Genomic DNA, 16,123 nt, shown 5'->3' with positions numbered 1-16,123 from the left:
CAATTACAATGTACCTGGTTCTAAAATAATTTTAAATCAAGAAAACTTGCCAACTCAGTACATTAGAGAACCATTTAATCCAAGTCAGAAACATCTTCTTCCCCAAGATGCTCTCATTAACCAGAAGAATGACAATAAGAACAGTGATAGTGGTAGAAAGAGGGAAATCAGTAATTTAAGAAGAACAAACATCCCACATGTGAAGAAACTTAAGCAACCAAAAATATCATCTTTTCCGGTTTCAAAGAAACCAGTTTATTTGATTTTGGACAATGGAGTTTTGAGAGAAGCGCCTACTAATGACAAAGATGGAAATCAAAGCTCCAAAAGTCTATCTGTAGCATCACTGAATAATCAACAAAATTTGTCCAAGCCAAAAACAAAGTTAGTCCCCACTTCACCAACATTCTCAAATTCTGCTGAATTTCCACATAGCGTGAAGCAATCTTCTACACAGATGTTAATCAAAAAAGACCAAATTGAATCCTTAAACTTACATCAAAACTTCCCAAAATATACAAGACAAATACAATCTACACCAAGAAGTGTTAATCCGAGCACAGATGTGTTTCTTCCCTTGAATGTTAGTAACATGCCTTCTTTCAAAGAACATGACAAAGTTTACTCATCTCGACCAAATAGAAAACTTATTGATACCGCATTATTGAATATAAACCAAAGCCATAAGGCACCAGTAACATCTACCTTTTCCTCGACAAAAAAATCGGTTCCAAGGATATTAAGCAAGAGTCTGGTAAATAAAAATTTGGTGTCAACAATCTCGAAAAACATAGAAGCCTTAAATCTTATACATGATATTTCACCTCGTAAGAGTAAGGCATCAACAAATTTATTAGACAGAGATTTAAATTCAAGAAGCTATGACATTTCCACAATAAACAGAAACATTTTAAGGCCGTCAGTCAGCTTACCACAAATCAGTAGAAATAACAGTGTTGACTCATATAAAATAACTGACAGTAGGGAAACATTTGGCACAAAACCTCAAATATCGTATAAATGTCATTCAACCTCTCCAGAACCTGCAAGTCACCACCAGAACCATACACAGAACACTAATCATGATGAAACAGATTTATATCATAAGGCTGTGATTGGTGCATCCAAATCATCAACAAAAGCAACTGCAGTGTCAAATCAAACCAATTTGAATATATCAGAAAAAATCCAAGAACCTTTCTCTCCTGTAGTTTATAATACAAAATTGTCAACCTCTACACAAGAGCTACCCCATAGTGTCAACAATAATTCAGTTACGTCAACTCTGTCTCAAATAGCTGATAATACATGTATAGATATGTCATCAGAAGGAAGACAATATAAATACTTAGATAAACCTAGAAAAGAAACATGCATCTCACATAGATCTATAGATTATAAAACAAACTCTGGATCAAATGGTGGCAACACGGTTACATCAATAAATGAAAAGAATGATTCACCTTCTAAATTAGCCAAACAGAAAAGTCGATTATTGCTTAAAATAAAACTTTCAGATTTTCCCAAAAAGAAGAAATCACATCATCGTATATAGGTTTCCCAGATTACAATTAAACTTAGTAATTGATTATTTGAGATGGTGTATAATTATTTATTATTTATAACCTTTTTGTTGCCTAAAATTGTTGTTAGTCTCAAGATGGTGTGGCCTAGCTTTGTTGTTGACTGTTTACACTTGATCTTTTCACTCTGTAAGTTGTCTTAGATTGTAAGCTACTGAAAGAGCAAAAAATAGTAATATAAATATCTTGTTTTGGAAATATTTTGAAGTTTGTTACTATTGTTAGTTTTGTTTTTATTTCTAGATTGAAGGAAATATCTAAAATTGTTCCTAATAGTATTTGAATTATGTACATTTAGAAATTTTTAAGAAGATTATTAATTTTGATAAAAAGAAACCTTGATTTGAAGAACCCAGGAACACAAGTGTTATTTTTGCCATGTGTTTAGAAATATGAGAGAATTTAAATAACTTGTGAATTTATTGTGTTAAGAACTTATGAATATGCAGTTTAGCAATAGTGTTAGTAAGTGATTTTAGTTGGGGTATTATAAATTATGGGATTATTCATCCTTCATTTGTTCATTTAATACATTTGTTATTGTATGAATACATGTATATATGCAGATTTTCTCTGTAGTGTTGTATTTGTTGTTATGAGCAGAATTTTGTTGATTTTTTAAAATCTTTTTTTAATAAGTATTTATCTTTAAAAAAAAAAAAGAGATATATTTTTTTGTTCAGATCTAATTTTAGTATATTTTTTTTCATTTAATTTTAGTTTATTAACTTTGCATTGTACCTGTACTAGTTAAACAGTGTTTCAAATGTTGTGAAGTCCTTGAGTCCATGGAATATGATTAATATATAGAGTACATTTCCAATAACTTATTTGTCTTAACTCTTTTTTTTACAGGGCCTTAAATATATACTCCACTTGATTTTGCCCCAAATTTGTGTTTTCGGTGGACAGAATTTTAAATTTATCAATATCTTTTGTGTTTTTAGTCCAAAAGCACAAATAGTTCTTTGTACGCCCACATTTAATGTTGTCCATATTGCCGTAACCCTGTCTGTCCATCAGTCGGTCACTTTTCTTCTTAGTACACTAGAGGCCTCAACAATCCATATATCTTTTTGAAATTGATATGGGTTGTCTATCTCCTTAAAATATTGAAGCCTATAAATTTTCAACAGTTTGCAATTATGATCGTATGAAATCTTAATTATATTTTGGAGAATACAACTGCTTAATTTTGTGTTAAAGCCCTTAAAATCCTCTACCTTAGGGCCGAGCAAATAATTCAATATACGTGATACGTTTTCAAACATCTTAAACCTGTCAGTCTTCATATGGAACTGGAGACTGGTGTCCCAAGCCGTATTATACGGCGTTTTGATAAAACCAGACTTTTATTTTATAAAAATAACCTGTAGGTGAAATTTATCTTTTGTTATCAAGTACAGCATGTGGGCTAGCACTGTATAAACCTCTAAAGGAACAGCAATAGACTATCAGTTCACCCAAAGAAAAGATTGACCCGAAATCTTAAAAGTTTTACATGTCCAGATAAGTGGTTCTGATGTTCACGTCCAAACAGCTCAATATTTTGCGCTGAAATTTTGAGACAAGGTAAATACACCATTTCTCGATATTTTGGCACTTAAATTTCATACATACTCAGACTTTATATTTCTGAGACTGTTAAAATCGGGATGGTCCCTTTAAATAGCATAGCTACTGTTGAGAGTATGGTTAATTTTGTTGTATATGTCAGGTAGCATGATTTATTTTTCTAGGTTTATGTTTAAGTCCAATGCACAGTGTTCAAAGCCTTGTCAAAGGTAATACATTTGAATATTCCTACTGTTTAATAATTTTTTAAAATAAATAGTTTTCTTTGAAATTGTTACTTTTTGAAATAAAAAAAAGTACTGTTGGAGCTAAATTTATTGCATTATAAATCATTACAGTGGATTTGCGATATGAAAAGTATTACATACACGTAAGTCAAGTATAGTATAGTCAATGTCAAAAAGTGATTGATATTACTTTAAAGACAACACAGCACATTACAGGTTACTGTTATCATTTATAGTGTGTGTGTGCGGGGGGTCACCCTTTCGCCGATAATTTATTGGTTTGCATTACCACTGCACCAGCGTGTATTAATGATAGATTATAGTTGCCTTGTTCTTAATTTGCCGAACTTGGCATTTTCTCGCATAGTACTCCAGCAATACACATCACAATAAACATCAGGTTAATCTATTTCAACACTTTATTTTTACCTAGAGCTAGATCAAACTTTTTTCACCCAAAGCAAAGATAATTATCACAGACCACATACTAAAATGTCACTGTGGGTTGATGTCGGAACCCCGATCGCACTTGTCAGTCTACCATTGCACAGTCGAATATTGGTTTCTGCCGCCACTGTTTAAAGTTTTGGTCAAAAATGCAGGAAGGGGCTTACTCGGAACTGCAATAATATAACTAATTAATACAGTGCAGACATATCTAAGAGTAGTGGTCGCTAACTATTGTAGAAAAATTTTGGTCTCTTTTATAATATTTAGAAAAAGTTGGAGAGAAATCATATTATGACTATGATTATTATTTATTTGTAGAAAAAATTTGGTCTATTTTAAAATATCAAGAAAAAATTTGAGAGAAATGTTATTATCATGACTATTATAATTATTTAGTAATTATTCATAAGAAAATAGATTACGAATTGTATTAAACCATACCAAAAAGTGTGCCAATTTATTTTAAATGGGGTTGTAATGAGACGTATGCCTAAAGTAAAGAAAAGTTAATATATTCACACAACTTTGATAAAACATATTACAAAGTATTCATGTATAAAATGGAATCTAAAGGAAAAAAATCTTGCAGCAGGTAGAATCCCATGACACAAATCTTCGATATCTAGATATATATTCCGATAACTGACTTATTACTGGCTACTATTGTCTATTAATGATAATACAGCCCTGAAAACGTGGGTATATACAGATAATTCACGTATTTCAACAGCTGGTTACATTACGTATCATATTGGCCTCAAAATTTTGGATAAGTATCACACGCAGATCAACACATTTTTCGTTTGTCGACTAGATTAGCAGATAGTAACAATATAAAAAAGGTAAATCTCATATTGTATTATAAGCCTAGAATCCTTAATTTACACACCGGGTGCGCGCTTTCAAAATAACTTTTAATGAGTTAAATACTGTATTTAACAAAGTAGTGTTGAAATGGGGGCTGTTGCCTAATGGGCCAAAAGAAAAGTGTACGCCTTGAAAAATTACATTCGCAAAATGAGGGGTCAGTTTATTTTTAAAGAGAAAAAAGGGGAAAACACTGGTCATACTTATTCAGAGCTATTTTCGGCTGAATCTCTGAAGTTGGATATTTTGAGTCTTATTTTAATTTATTGACAAAAAATGTGAATCTTTTTTTTTTCTTTTTTTTTTGTACAACTTTGTCTCCGAAAATGTTTTTATACTTTCTAACTCACTCAATGCCAATGTTTCACAGTCCTACAGTATGAGGACGCATATGGTATTCACTCTCGACCGCCGTTCCCCTGTCCGTCCAGACCTGGACTCATCATGTTTTTAAATTCGCAGGTATTGTCAACTAGAACATATGAAGTCCCCTATCGAAATTTGTGAACACAATATATACAGTTATGGATCTTTTAAAAGCCCAATTGAGTTTCAAAATGTCGTATTTTAAATTTCGAACGTACAAGTGGCAGTGGCAGAGCCACTTGGCATATTTATTCCTTATACTGTAAGGATAGCAACTATTTATTTTGGTGCATGCCCCGACCTCCTGGGGCGGTGTCACGCCCATTTTTTTTGTTAATATTTAGTCTGTAAGTTTGGCAAAACAAACCCAACACCTAGCCTTCTTTGCCTCTGGTCATATTACAGTCATTGCAGCCATTTCATATTTCATTCTCTTCATTTTAACAAGTACTATATCAATCAAAGCAGGAATGTTGACGTATTTTGCAGCGTTAGCGATGCTCCCGTTTCATCTTAGTAATTACCTTGTTCCCCTGGGTCAAAATATACTGTGCCCCATGGAAAACGCATCACTTTTTTTTCCCAAATATTTTATTACTAGGTGGTACAATATTATGCAATACTATGAACTATTGTTTCACACAATGCTCCCAAACGCAAAAAATATCGGCCCGTGTGCACAAAAAAAAATTGCACGAGATGCACATGAAAAGCCCAATATTCACGTGCAGCATTGTGTGTGAGCCCTTTAAAAGCATGTTTTCAACTTAATGTGCAGTACATGAACTGTGAAACGTCAATCTGTCATAATTTGTTGTTGGACGTGTGAAGGAATCGGGCTAGAGATGCCGAGACTTACTGAAAATCAACGGAATGAAGCCATGTGAATGTCCCGGGCTGGCATGTCTACACATGCTATTGCCAGACACTAATTGTCATCATTCCACTATTGTAAGGTTGGTGGAACGTGTTCGAGTTACTGGATCAACACGTGACCGTCAACGTCCTTGCCCACAACGCGTTACAACCCAGGCTCAAGACCGCTACATCCGGGTCACTCATCTGCGTGAGATTCCGCCCAGCGACTCGAACAGGTGCAGCAGTAGTCGGAAGACAAGGACCAGTAAGTGCCAACACCGTAAGACGTCGTCTAAGAGAAGTAGGACTCCGTGCACAACGACCTTATGTTGGAGCTATCCTCAGGGATCATCACCGTCAGCGGCGTTTGATATGGGCTCAAGGACACCAGACATGGAATGGAGAAGAGTAAAATGGCAAAGTGTGGTCTTCAGTGATGAGAGTCGCTTTCATCTTTATCACGCTGATGGCCGTCAACGTGTGTGGGGACGTCTTGGGGAACGTCTTGCATACTGCTGCGTCTTCGAAACGAATCGATGAGGTGGGGGAAGTGTAATGGTGTGGGGAGGCTTCACATTTCATCACAGGACCGCCCTACACATTTGCAGGGGTCGCGTTAATGCTGTAGCCTACCGTGATGATGGCCCGTGGAGGACACACGCGCTACTGACATCTGTGTCGTACTTTTGGTTTTGACCCCTCTGACTTTGTACCCTTAATTACAAATTAAACATCCATAAGTGTACAAATGTGTTGTTATTGATGTGTTCCCATTTGAATATTGTTCACAATAAGAGGCAAAATAAATAAGATATGTTTACAGGATCATTTTGTTATACGAAAAACTAAGTGATGCGTTTTCCATGGCGCTCAGTATATGTGGAAATCCCATTGGAGATTTGGGGATTAAGAGTAGTCAAGTCTGCCTCAGATCTAATACGATGGCATTCATCAAGCATCAACTAAATTAGGGGGTAGAATTGAAAGTAGGTTGACAATCCCAAGAACGAGAAGACGATCAAGATACACTTTAAGCCAGGTCAAGGAAGTTACTGGTGAGAGATTAAATGTCAATAGAATTCGTGGTGAGTGTTAGCGTATTAACACCAGCAAAAACGTTCCCGTCGCCCGTGTTGCAATTTTCATAAATTCATTTAGATAAACAAATAAAACTAAGACAAATTAGTTAATTGTGAATATAATGGAAATATTAATCCATGGAAATCATGGTCTAATTGAGCTTGTATGGGCCCTTACATCATCAATGAAAAACGGACATATTTTGTACGTACATTGAGTGCGATTAGTTTGTAGTATCTCTAGATTTGTTCGAACAAGGGAAGGGCAGCAGAAAAAGGGGGCACGATGTTCTCATTAGGGTGGGCATTTCCTTGAGTTACCTGTCGAAATTCGAGGGCACATTTTCGGGAGAGAGGGCACATAACCACCCCCGCTCCCTCCCATATACCCTGGTAGGAAATCTCATCGGATTCGAGCGTTATCAACCATTTCCAATTCTTTTGTTTTTTTGCATTTATGAGGGCGGGGTTATAGGCGATTGATTACCTGCCCAGCACGCCTCTGCAATGCGATTTTTTGCTTAGGTTACACAGAGTGATGAACAATTTCAATGCTAGAAGTTTTATAAATATGTTAGATGTGCAAGTAATTAATGGGTGTCATCTATTTAGGGACACAAGCCTCGCTGTTGATTTGTTAACCAGTCGTCATTTGTCCTACAGACCACGTAAAAGACAACGGTTCGCAAAAATGAATTTTGGCACCGCGGACCGTCTAGGCCTTGATACAGGTTCCTCTACTTCAATAGCCTTACAACATTGAGCAATATAATAACGGTGGGCTGTTCATTATCAAATAGGCGATACTGTATGCATCTGTGTCTCAACATTTGAATCATTTTGTGAAATAAATTCGCCACGTGCTTCAAAAAGTACGACCAGTTTCCGCAGTGAGCTGGGAGTGACCCCAGTCAACATACCACTACGCCGCTACCGCAGTGAGCTGGGAGACACTCCAAATGAAATTTAGTTGATACTGGATGAATGTCATTGTATTAGGTCCAAGGTCGGGGTACCATTAATCGCCAATCCCCAATCGGATTTTTAAATGCCTAATTGGAATTATTTCTCCTATATTGACACAGGGAATCACTTAATCACTAAAATATGTACAAAAATGGATTCAGCTACCTCGAATACGTATATTTTGACACCAAACTTGATCCTTATGTAAAATTCGAATTTTCCCGCCAAAACTGACCGCCATCGTGAATAACCCCCAATATTGACTCACCGGTAGCACTTATCACAAAAATATGTATGGAAATGGATTTAATTATCCCGAAAACGTATATTTTGATACCAAACTCGATCATTTTCTGATAATAGGGTGGAAATCGGAATTTACATGCCAAAACCGGCGGCCATGTTGGATTTTGGCCAATTTGACACATTTGGGCACGGATTTCATACTGTGACTTTTTTGTTTTGGTGGTAATATACGTCTAGACCGACCATAAACCGTGGTTTCATTTCTATTTCAGCAGCTGACAGCACTTTAGCTACAACAACGTAGCTAAAAACGTTGAGATATACTGATGTGCTTGTTTTTAGCTACGATTGGGTGCCTTTAGTTCCAAGTGGCAAACTCAATTTCTTTATTGCATGTAACATCTTAAAAAGAAGATAATTTTAAACTTTTATGACTAATTAAACTTACAGAGGCCAATGTAGTGACACAACTATCGCCTAACTCCAAATACTCGCGTTTAAATTAATGAAGCATTGTTTTTATCCGACATACATCTCCCGTTTAAAAACGGCTTTCCTAGTAAGGCTTAACGCCTCGATTTTAAATACGATGATTTATACCCGTTTCAGGTAGGATTATATGCTTAATTGTAGTTGGATGTGGCAGAAATATCATAAATAACAATAATCAATCGTTGTTTTGATGAACAATGTTGTTAATTTTGCTTACTGAGACCCGATGTGATTTGCGTTGGGCTTTGCTACGTGGAACTATATAGCACCATCTCTTATCTCGAAACACGGAGGGTTGAGAGATGGGGTTTGTTATCTAACCGCACTTATGCGATCTTGCATGGACTAATTTGTGTCAAATTTGATTTGAGCCAGAAATTCTTAATGAGCTGATGTTTTAAAGAGGCACGGGCGCCGGAATCCAGGTACCAGGGTATACAGATGGTACCCTGCCCTTTTCGGGTATACATGTATACCCATGCCCTAATGATGAAAGTTTTCAACCTTTTTTCTAGTCTATTCATTTTTAAATGATGGATATGTAATTGCTCTGGTCGGTCGCGAACCGGCTCTTGCACTCTCATTATCAGCTTTCAGTGCATGCCTTGGCCAGATGTCTATAAGTGGTTAATCGAGTTCATGAGATGATAAAGGCAAGTGATTTAGTACGATAGTAGTTTCTGTTTATAGCTATTAGCCTTTTCAATTACACAATTTTTTTATGAGATGGATTGCTCGTGATATGACAATATGACAATTGTGAATCATTAGGCTTTTGTCATGTATTTTAAATGGCTTTATGTTGGAATTTGGGATGCTAGAGGCGCTCTAAACAGCATTCTCGGAATTGACAAATTTCAAAATTTTCTAGAGGCCGGGGGGAGAGACCCCCCCCCCCCCCAAATCTTTTGGTACCCTGGCCCTCGCGCCGTTACGGCGCCCCTGTAAAGAGGCAATTACACTCTTGACGATCTTCCGAGTCGAGCATATCTTGTAGTGGTATGGTTTTCAAAGAACGCAACAAATTACGTCACCCTTAATAGGCCAGTGCATGTATGTTAGACAATCAGCTAGGTGCATCATGGTCATTGTGAATATGGTGTATTTTATTTAAAGTAAACATTTTATTTTCTCAGGGAAAGGGATAACAACGTGTAATCGTGATATTCTGACCATTTCACTGTTTTTATCTTATGTTTTTAAAATATGCCTATAAATTATCTGATAAATATTAAGCAACACCATCCCTATATAAATTGTATAGGTTATAAAACATGATAAACCTGTGAGAATACATGATAAAATCTATACACAGCGTCTATATTGGTTTTTATGCTGTCGGGAGTAATCACGTGACATCACGCATAAGTGTAATAAACATGTTATCACATTCATCATGAACGACTATACCCTTTTCAAACCCTGGGGCTAAATCCATGATAATAACATCTATCAGGTAGAGATCTTCCTCGTATACCCAGTCGCAATTGAATATATGGCAAGTAATAGTCCCGAATAAATAGACAGAAATGATGAAGAAAATTCAAAGGGATTATCAGACATGGTTGCACAAGACTACGGTATATTTGATGAGTTATCACGTATTGCACACAGAGCGATAAACCGAAGATGGAAAAGGTTCTCAACCGTGTGATAACCTTCGTAATAATTAATAAATTCGTCGTTTTGACTGTGCGCGAGCTGTGGAGATAGGGACGTAGGTTAACATCATTGTGTCTTGTTTGTTGGATATATTAACCATGAGATAACTACTACATAAGGTGAGATATGTAAACATATTGCTATAGTACTAACGTACAGTGTGTCAGACGTTTACACAAGGATAATACTAAACGTCATAGTCCACAATGAATCTCAGTGGTTGATAGTATCTAAACAGGTAATGCACCAAGATATACAGGAAAACATAGGTAAATTATATAATACATACAGAATTAAGTGCACCGTGAGCTTTGTCTATAAATATCTAGATCTTAGAAGTAAATTTAATATTCATAGATTTATTGCCACTGTTGGGCATTGTCACCCTACAAAACGTACACAATAATAAAGTCAATGCATTGAAAATCCTGACTCCTTTTCTTCTATAGAATATTTATATTTTTGCATCAAAATCTATATTACCCAACGATCAATACGACGCTTTTGTTAGTGAACAAAATGCGTTTAAAACTTTGAATAATGATTGATTTTTGAGCGAGAATCGGGATCTTTCTTGTCTTCTCTAACCTCCAATAACAATATGTATATAACCACTTCAAATAAATCAACAGTTGTCACGCTTTATCAAAATGTATCAATGTCAGTATCGGAAGCTACTGTTTATTTGTTAAGTAAGCTAATATACGAGACTATAAAAAAAACATAATATAACATAGGCAGATTTACGAGAAAAAACTTAACATGCAAATTTGGGGTTAAATAAAATTATACATTTCGTCACTCTTGTTCATCCGGAAGCCGCGGTGGCTCAGTGAGGTTACTGGGGCCTTATTAACAACAACTTTAGCTGATTTTTTAAAAAAGAATTCTGCTCTTTCATTGACCAAGAGCTAAAATTTTAACTCTCAACCAATAAAATTCCCGCATCCTTAAATCATTTTAGTTTAAGTTTTTATGAATTAGGCATAGATCGTGGCGTGGTTTTCCCTTTTCAGTGATGCAGGAAAGGCCTGGAAAGAAACAGCGTCTAATCAAATTGTCGTGCACTTAAAAGAACCCTTGATATTTGAAATTCGTAAAACGGGTAGACTGAAGCGCTGCTGTCCGGACAAATTTTTTTCTCTCATAGCACACTGCATGGGGTATGTCCGTCTTCATTATCCTGGTTGGTGCGGAAAAATATACTTTGGATATGCGATTCCATTTAGTTATTAAAACTGGGTTCGTTAATTATTCCCTGACAAACCCTACACTTATATTTGTTATCCAATTCTTATTTTCATATGCACCCCAGGATTGGTTTTAATTCGAGTTAAGTCAATTATTTCTGGACTGAACGAGTCTTTGCAGTTTCTTTTGATTTTATTTCAGAATAAACCAAAAACAAACGACAGCAATGGACAGAAGCGAAGGAAATTCTCGGGAATATTCAGTACCTGATGATTTTATTATGATGAAGATCAAGGACATAAAAGAAGAAGATGGGTACCCACACTCTGGATTGGACACCTTGGCTGCAGCAGCTGCGGACGAAACCCTCCAAAGTCCAGCAAACTCAAATAACAAACACACTAATCGGAAGACTGGAGCGGACATGAAGATCTTTCTGAGTTACCTTGCCTCTGTCAATGAGATGCGTCAGCCCCAAGATATTCCTGAAGCAGAGCTGGATAAGCATCTTTGTACCTTTTTCATGGTTGTTCGTAAAACAGATAAAACAGAATACGAACCTTGTAGTTTACGATCCATGTTGGCCAGTATAGAAAGGTACTTAAAAATAAATGGTTACCCAGCTTCACTTACTAAGGATATTGCTTTCACCAACACCCGGCATACCTTGAAGGTAAAACAGAAAATTCTCCGGGAAATGGGCAAAGGTGCAAAGCAAAATAACACGTTTAACGTCGCCAGTTTGAAAGATAAAACTCTAGACCGAGCTTTTGAAGCTAGAGAGATGGGGCCTTATAGTCCAGCTTCCATTTCCCAAACCCTCTGCTTTGTTTTTGTGGTGTATTTAAAATTGAGGAAGGCAACAGAACACAAGAAATTGTTATGGGGTGACGTTATTTTGGACAGAGACCAAAATGGACGAGAATATATCACATTCTCAGAGCAAATGCTTCAAAGATGTACCCTACAATATTTAAAGCAGTGCCAACCGGTGGTATACGCGTTGCCTGATACACCCGACAGAGATCCGGTCAGGATTTACAAACTATATGCTTCTAAACGCGCACCGACCATGAACTATCAATATGCACCATTTTATTTGGGTATAAATGTCTTTAACCCTAACGAATGTCAGTCATGGTATAAAACCATTGCTATGGGAATTAATAAACTAAATGACATGGTGCGACAAGTGCGTGAAATAACGGGAATGACTCCAAATGCTGTACCACTGGAATCCACGGAAGCTCCCCAAGACTTGTCACTTCCTTCGTCTGAAAAACATTCCAAAACTGTTATCATGAAACCTAATGACAACGGAAATCAATATTCACATGAAGATAACCCCATGACAGACACAAAAAATTCACACCATGACGTGAAAGATGAAAAAGTCGAATTAAAAAACGGCGAGGGGAAACGATGCATTCCGAAAATAGAGAGATTGTTGTCAAGTGATTGTAGAAATGTTTTGAAACAAGAATCCTGGATGGAAGATGATATGATAGAGAACAAATATCAAACTATTGATTATGATGTTGATGAGAGTGATGATGAAACAGAAGATGAAGAAGGTAACATGTATATTGATGAATCTGAAGCAAGTTTATCTGATGTTGTGGAAGATGGTGGTCATCTTGATGAAAGACAGAAAAATCTTTCTGAAACAGGTTAATGTTTATCCTATTATTGTTTCCTCTTTTTGATTATAACATTAAACTAATCAGATCAGACTATTGATAGTGATAAACGAAATACGTATGTATTTAATTTATCCTGGTACATCGCGAGGAAAGATCAAGGGGTGATAACAATTGTAGAAATTTCTGGATCTATTTTCTGGCTTTTATCTTGATGCTTCCTGGTACAAACTGTGTGATTTGGTGATATACGTGGAATTAAATGATAAAGAAACTAATTTAGCTATCAACCATTTACTTCAAATCCCTCTCAACCCAGTTAAGGTGCAAGAAACAGCCCCCAAGCCCTAGAAATCTATTTTAAGCATCCTTGTTTGTCACTTAATTCAGGCCCTTGCTCTCCATTTACCTTGTCTTATATCGAGGCCTAAGTAAATTCTTGGATTATCCCGACAACTTCTTTTTCCGCCATTTATTCGCAGAGTCTGTTTGTTAAGCAGTCAACAAGCCGACTGGTTGTCAGTTACCCTGGTTAGATCTATTTGATAAGACCAACTTTAAGTTTGGCCAAGGTTCACGAGATGTAAACAGGGAGAGAGAGAGAGCGAGAGAGAGAGAGAAATGGGGTTTCAACGTCCACTCGACATAAATTAGGTCATTTCGGGACTAACATATGGTTTAATTTGGACAGGCGACCTTACTCCTTGTCACATACAACCGGGGATTCGAAACCACGCCATGAGTTGACTCAATGACAGGCTTTATGATACAGCGCTAACCATTCAGCCATTCAACCCCCCTGAGATGTACACAGATTAGCGCTAATCCCAACCCTAACCCTAACCCTAGCCATGGACCTAGCCCTAACGCTTACCCTAACCCTAACCTACAGTCTCGCCAACAATCACGTGCCCTAACCTGATTACATCTCAGCGACCTTGACGAAAATTGAGTTGGCCTTAACAAACAGATCTAGCCCAGTTATCCTCAAATTTCTGCCCGGTATACGCCCCATGTGTGTTTTGTTCGGAATTCAGTATTTTTCTAGTAAGATTGGATGTCTCTACTCTCCATATTGTACCAAATTTGCCATACTTTTATTGGAAATGACTATCCTATAAATATACTTTCGTGGAAATAATCAATGCCCGTTTATTTATAAGGGCTACCATATTTTAAAGCACACGTAATAGTTTACCAAGGTCTTGCTTTTTTTTCAACTTGTTAACGAAGTCTTCTGTATTTTGTTTTTATTATTTAGAATCTCTTGTGAATTATGTAAGTTTAACCACTGCCCAGAAACAGTTCGTGATGTTAATAAACCAACTCAACCCAGACGACGTGACAACATTTAAACAGTGGTTTAAAAACCTCGATATTATTCAAGATAAACAGACGGGTTAGTATAAATATAAATGAACCATTTGGTGTGGGCGTGTTACTTAACTAGCTTATAGCTAGTGAATATACACGCCGATATTTTTACAGTTGGTACGTACATAGCGGACTAGCGAATATTCACTGCTGATCAGTGTGGGTACAGGATTAAAATACGTATAATTACATAAGTTGTCCGATGTGATCCGGTAAATAATGAATGAGACAAGCGCATGCACAGGCCTAGGAAGCCTAGTTTTGCTAATTACCCGTTTATAAGATTGCGGTCCAGGAACTTTGTATACTTCGATAATCAATGACTGTTTATTTACAAGGTCTGTGAACGATGTATTATGATCATTTTATCATATTTTTCCAATAAATCATATATTATTTTTTAAAAGAATAATAATAAAATTACGCGGTCTGATTATCGGGTGCAATATTTCCTACAAGTTATTTTTTTCAGTTTATTTATTATTATTGCATTTAATACACAAATTTATTGGATTTTAATTGCATGTAGTTGTGTGAAATGTGGCGTCGGGCAGTAGATCAGAGTTATGTCCCTTGACACATCACAATCACATTGACCAAGAGTTAGCCCGCCCAACTTCTCAAGGCAAGGATTAGGTATACTCAAACTATTTAGAAATCTAGAAATTGATGAAAACCTACATATGATAATATGAGGTCTGATTCTCATAGGCCAATTCTATACTATTAGCAGGTGTTTTATTTTGCTTAGAAGATGAGGGGGGTTGGATGGCCGAATGGTTAGCACACTGTGCTGTATCATAAGGTCTGTCATTAAGTCAACTGGCGTGGTTTCGATTCCCCGGTTGTACATGACAAGGAGTAGGGTGGCCTGTCCAACCTCCTGGGGTTTTTTTACGGGTCCTCCGGTTTCCCCCCACTGCAAAAAACACCTATGCGCAAGCGAATTATTGAAATAAAATTGAACCATGTTTGTCCCGAAATGACCTAGTTTGTGTTGTGTGGACATTAAATCCTATTTCTCTTTCTCTCCCTTAGAAGATGAAGTATAGTTCATGGTACGTGAAATTTATTGCAGCTATGCCATAAATATTTTTTTTAAATTTATGTTTTAGGCAAACTGGTGTGCAAAGAACAAGAAGAAAAAGAAAAAACAAATAACATTTCAAACACAGATGTAATTGAGCAACAAATAGTTCTAAATATCACTTTATCAAACAGAGCTTTCAAGGGAGAAGCGCCTGTAACCGTGACAGCAACTACTATGGTTTCTAATCAAAACAACTCCCCAACGAATAAAGATGTAAATTCTAATATAGAACCAATGCCCACAAAAACTATATCAAAAGACAATATGAGTGCTCAATGCATTGACAAGACTTCTATCAAAAACTCAACCAACTCCTCAAGAAGAAAAAGACATTTCCCAAAACAGTGTCAAATTCCATCGAAAATTGTATGCTCTTCTTCAGATCTGATTGAAAAAATCTCATAAAAAAATACAAAATAATATGTAGGCATTATTTCTGTGTGTTTAATTGTTTGTA

General features: G+C 36.4%; 1 protein-coding gene across 1 annotated transcript; it reads left to right on the top strand.

The window, feature by feature from the left end:
* The first annotated feature begins 10,257 nt into the window (after window positions 1–10,257).
* On the top strand, window positions 10,258–16,099 carry LOC126811391 (uncharacterized). The gene is made up of 4 exons (XM_050536977.2): window positions 10,258–10,490; window positions 11,764–13,232; window positions 14,464–14,601; window positions 15,692–16,099. Exons 2-4 carry the CDS (start codon window positions 11,789–11,791, stop codon window positions 16,069–16,071), a joined length of 1,962 nt encoding a protein of 653 aa, XP_050392934.1. The 5' UTR covers window positions 10,258–10,490; window positions 11,764–11,788; the 3' UTR covers window positions 16,072–16,099.
* Window positions 16,100–16,123: the final 24 nt, after the last annotated feature.

The sequence above is a fragment of the Patella vulgata genome, chromosome 2 (genome assembly GCF_932274485.2).
Source record: "Patella vulgata chromosome 2, xgPatVulg1.2, whole genome shotgun sequence".
NCBI classification, from domain to species: domain Eukaryota; kingdom Metazoa; phylum Mollusca; class Gastropoda; family Patellidae; genus Patella; species Patella vulgata.
This window is presented reverse-complemented; position numbering and strand designations above follow the sequence as displayed.

What these genes read in the sequence shown, in the direction of transcription:
- LOC126811391 (XM_050536977.2), top strand. Translation starts at nt 11,789, where the DNA reads ATGGACAGAAGCGAAGGAAATTCTCGGGAATATTCAGTACCTGATGAT. An exon ending in GAAAAATCTTTCTGAAACAG is followed by an intron (nt 13,233 to 14,463) that starts GTTAATGTTTAT and finishes TTTATTATTTAG; the next exon opens with AATCTCTTGTGAATTATGTA. An exon ending in TATTCAAGATAAACAGACGG is followed by an intron (nt 14,602 to 15,691) that starts GTTAGTATAAAT and finishes TTTATGTTTTAG; the next exon opens with GCAAACTGGTGTGCAAAGAA.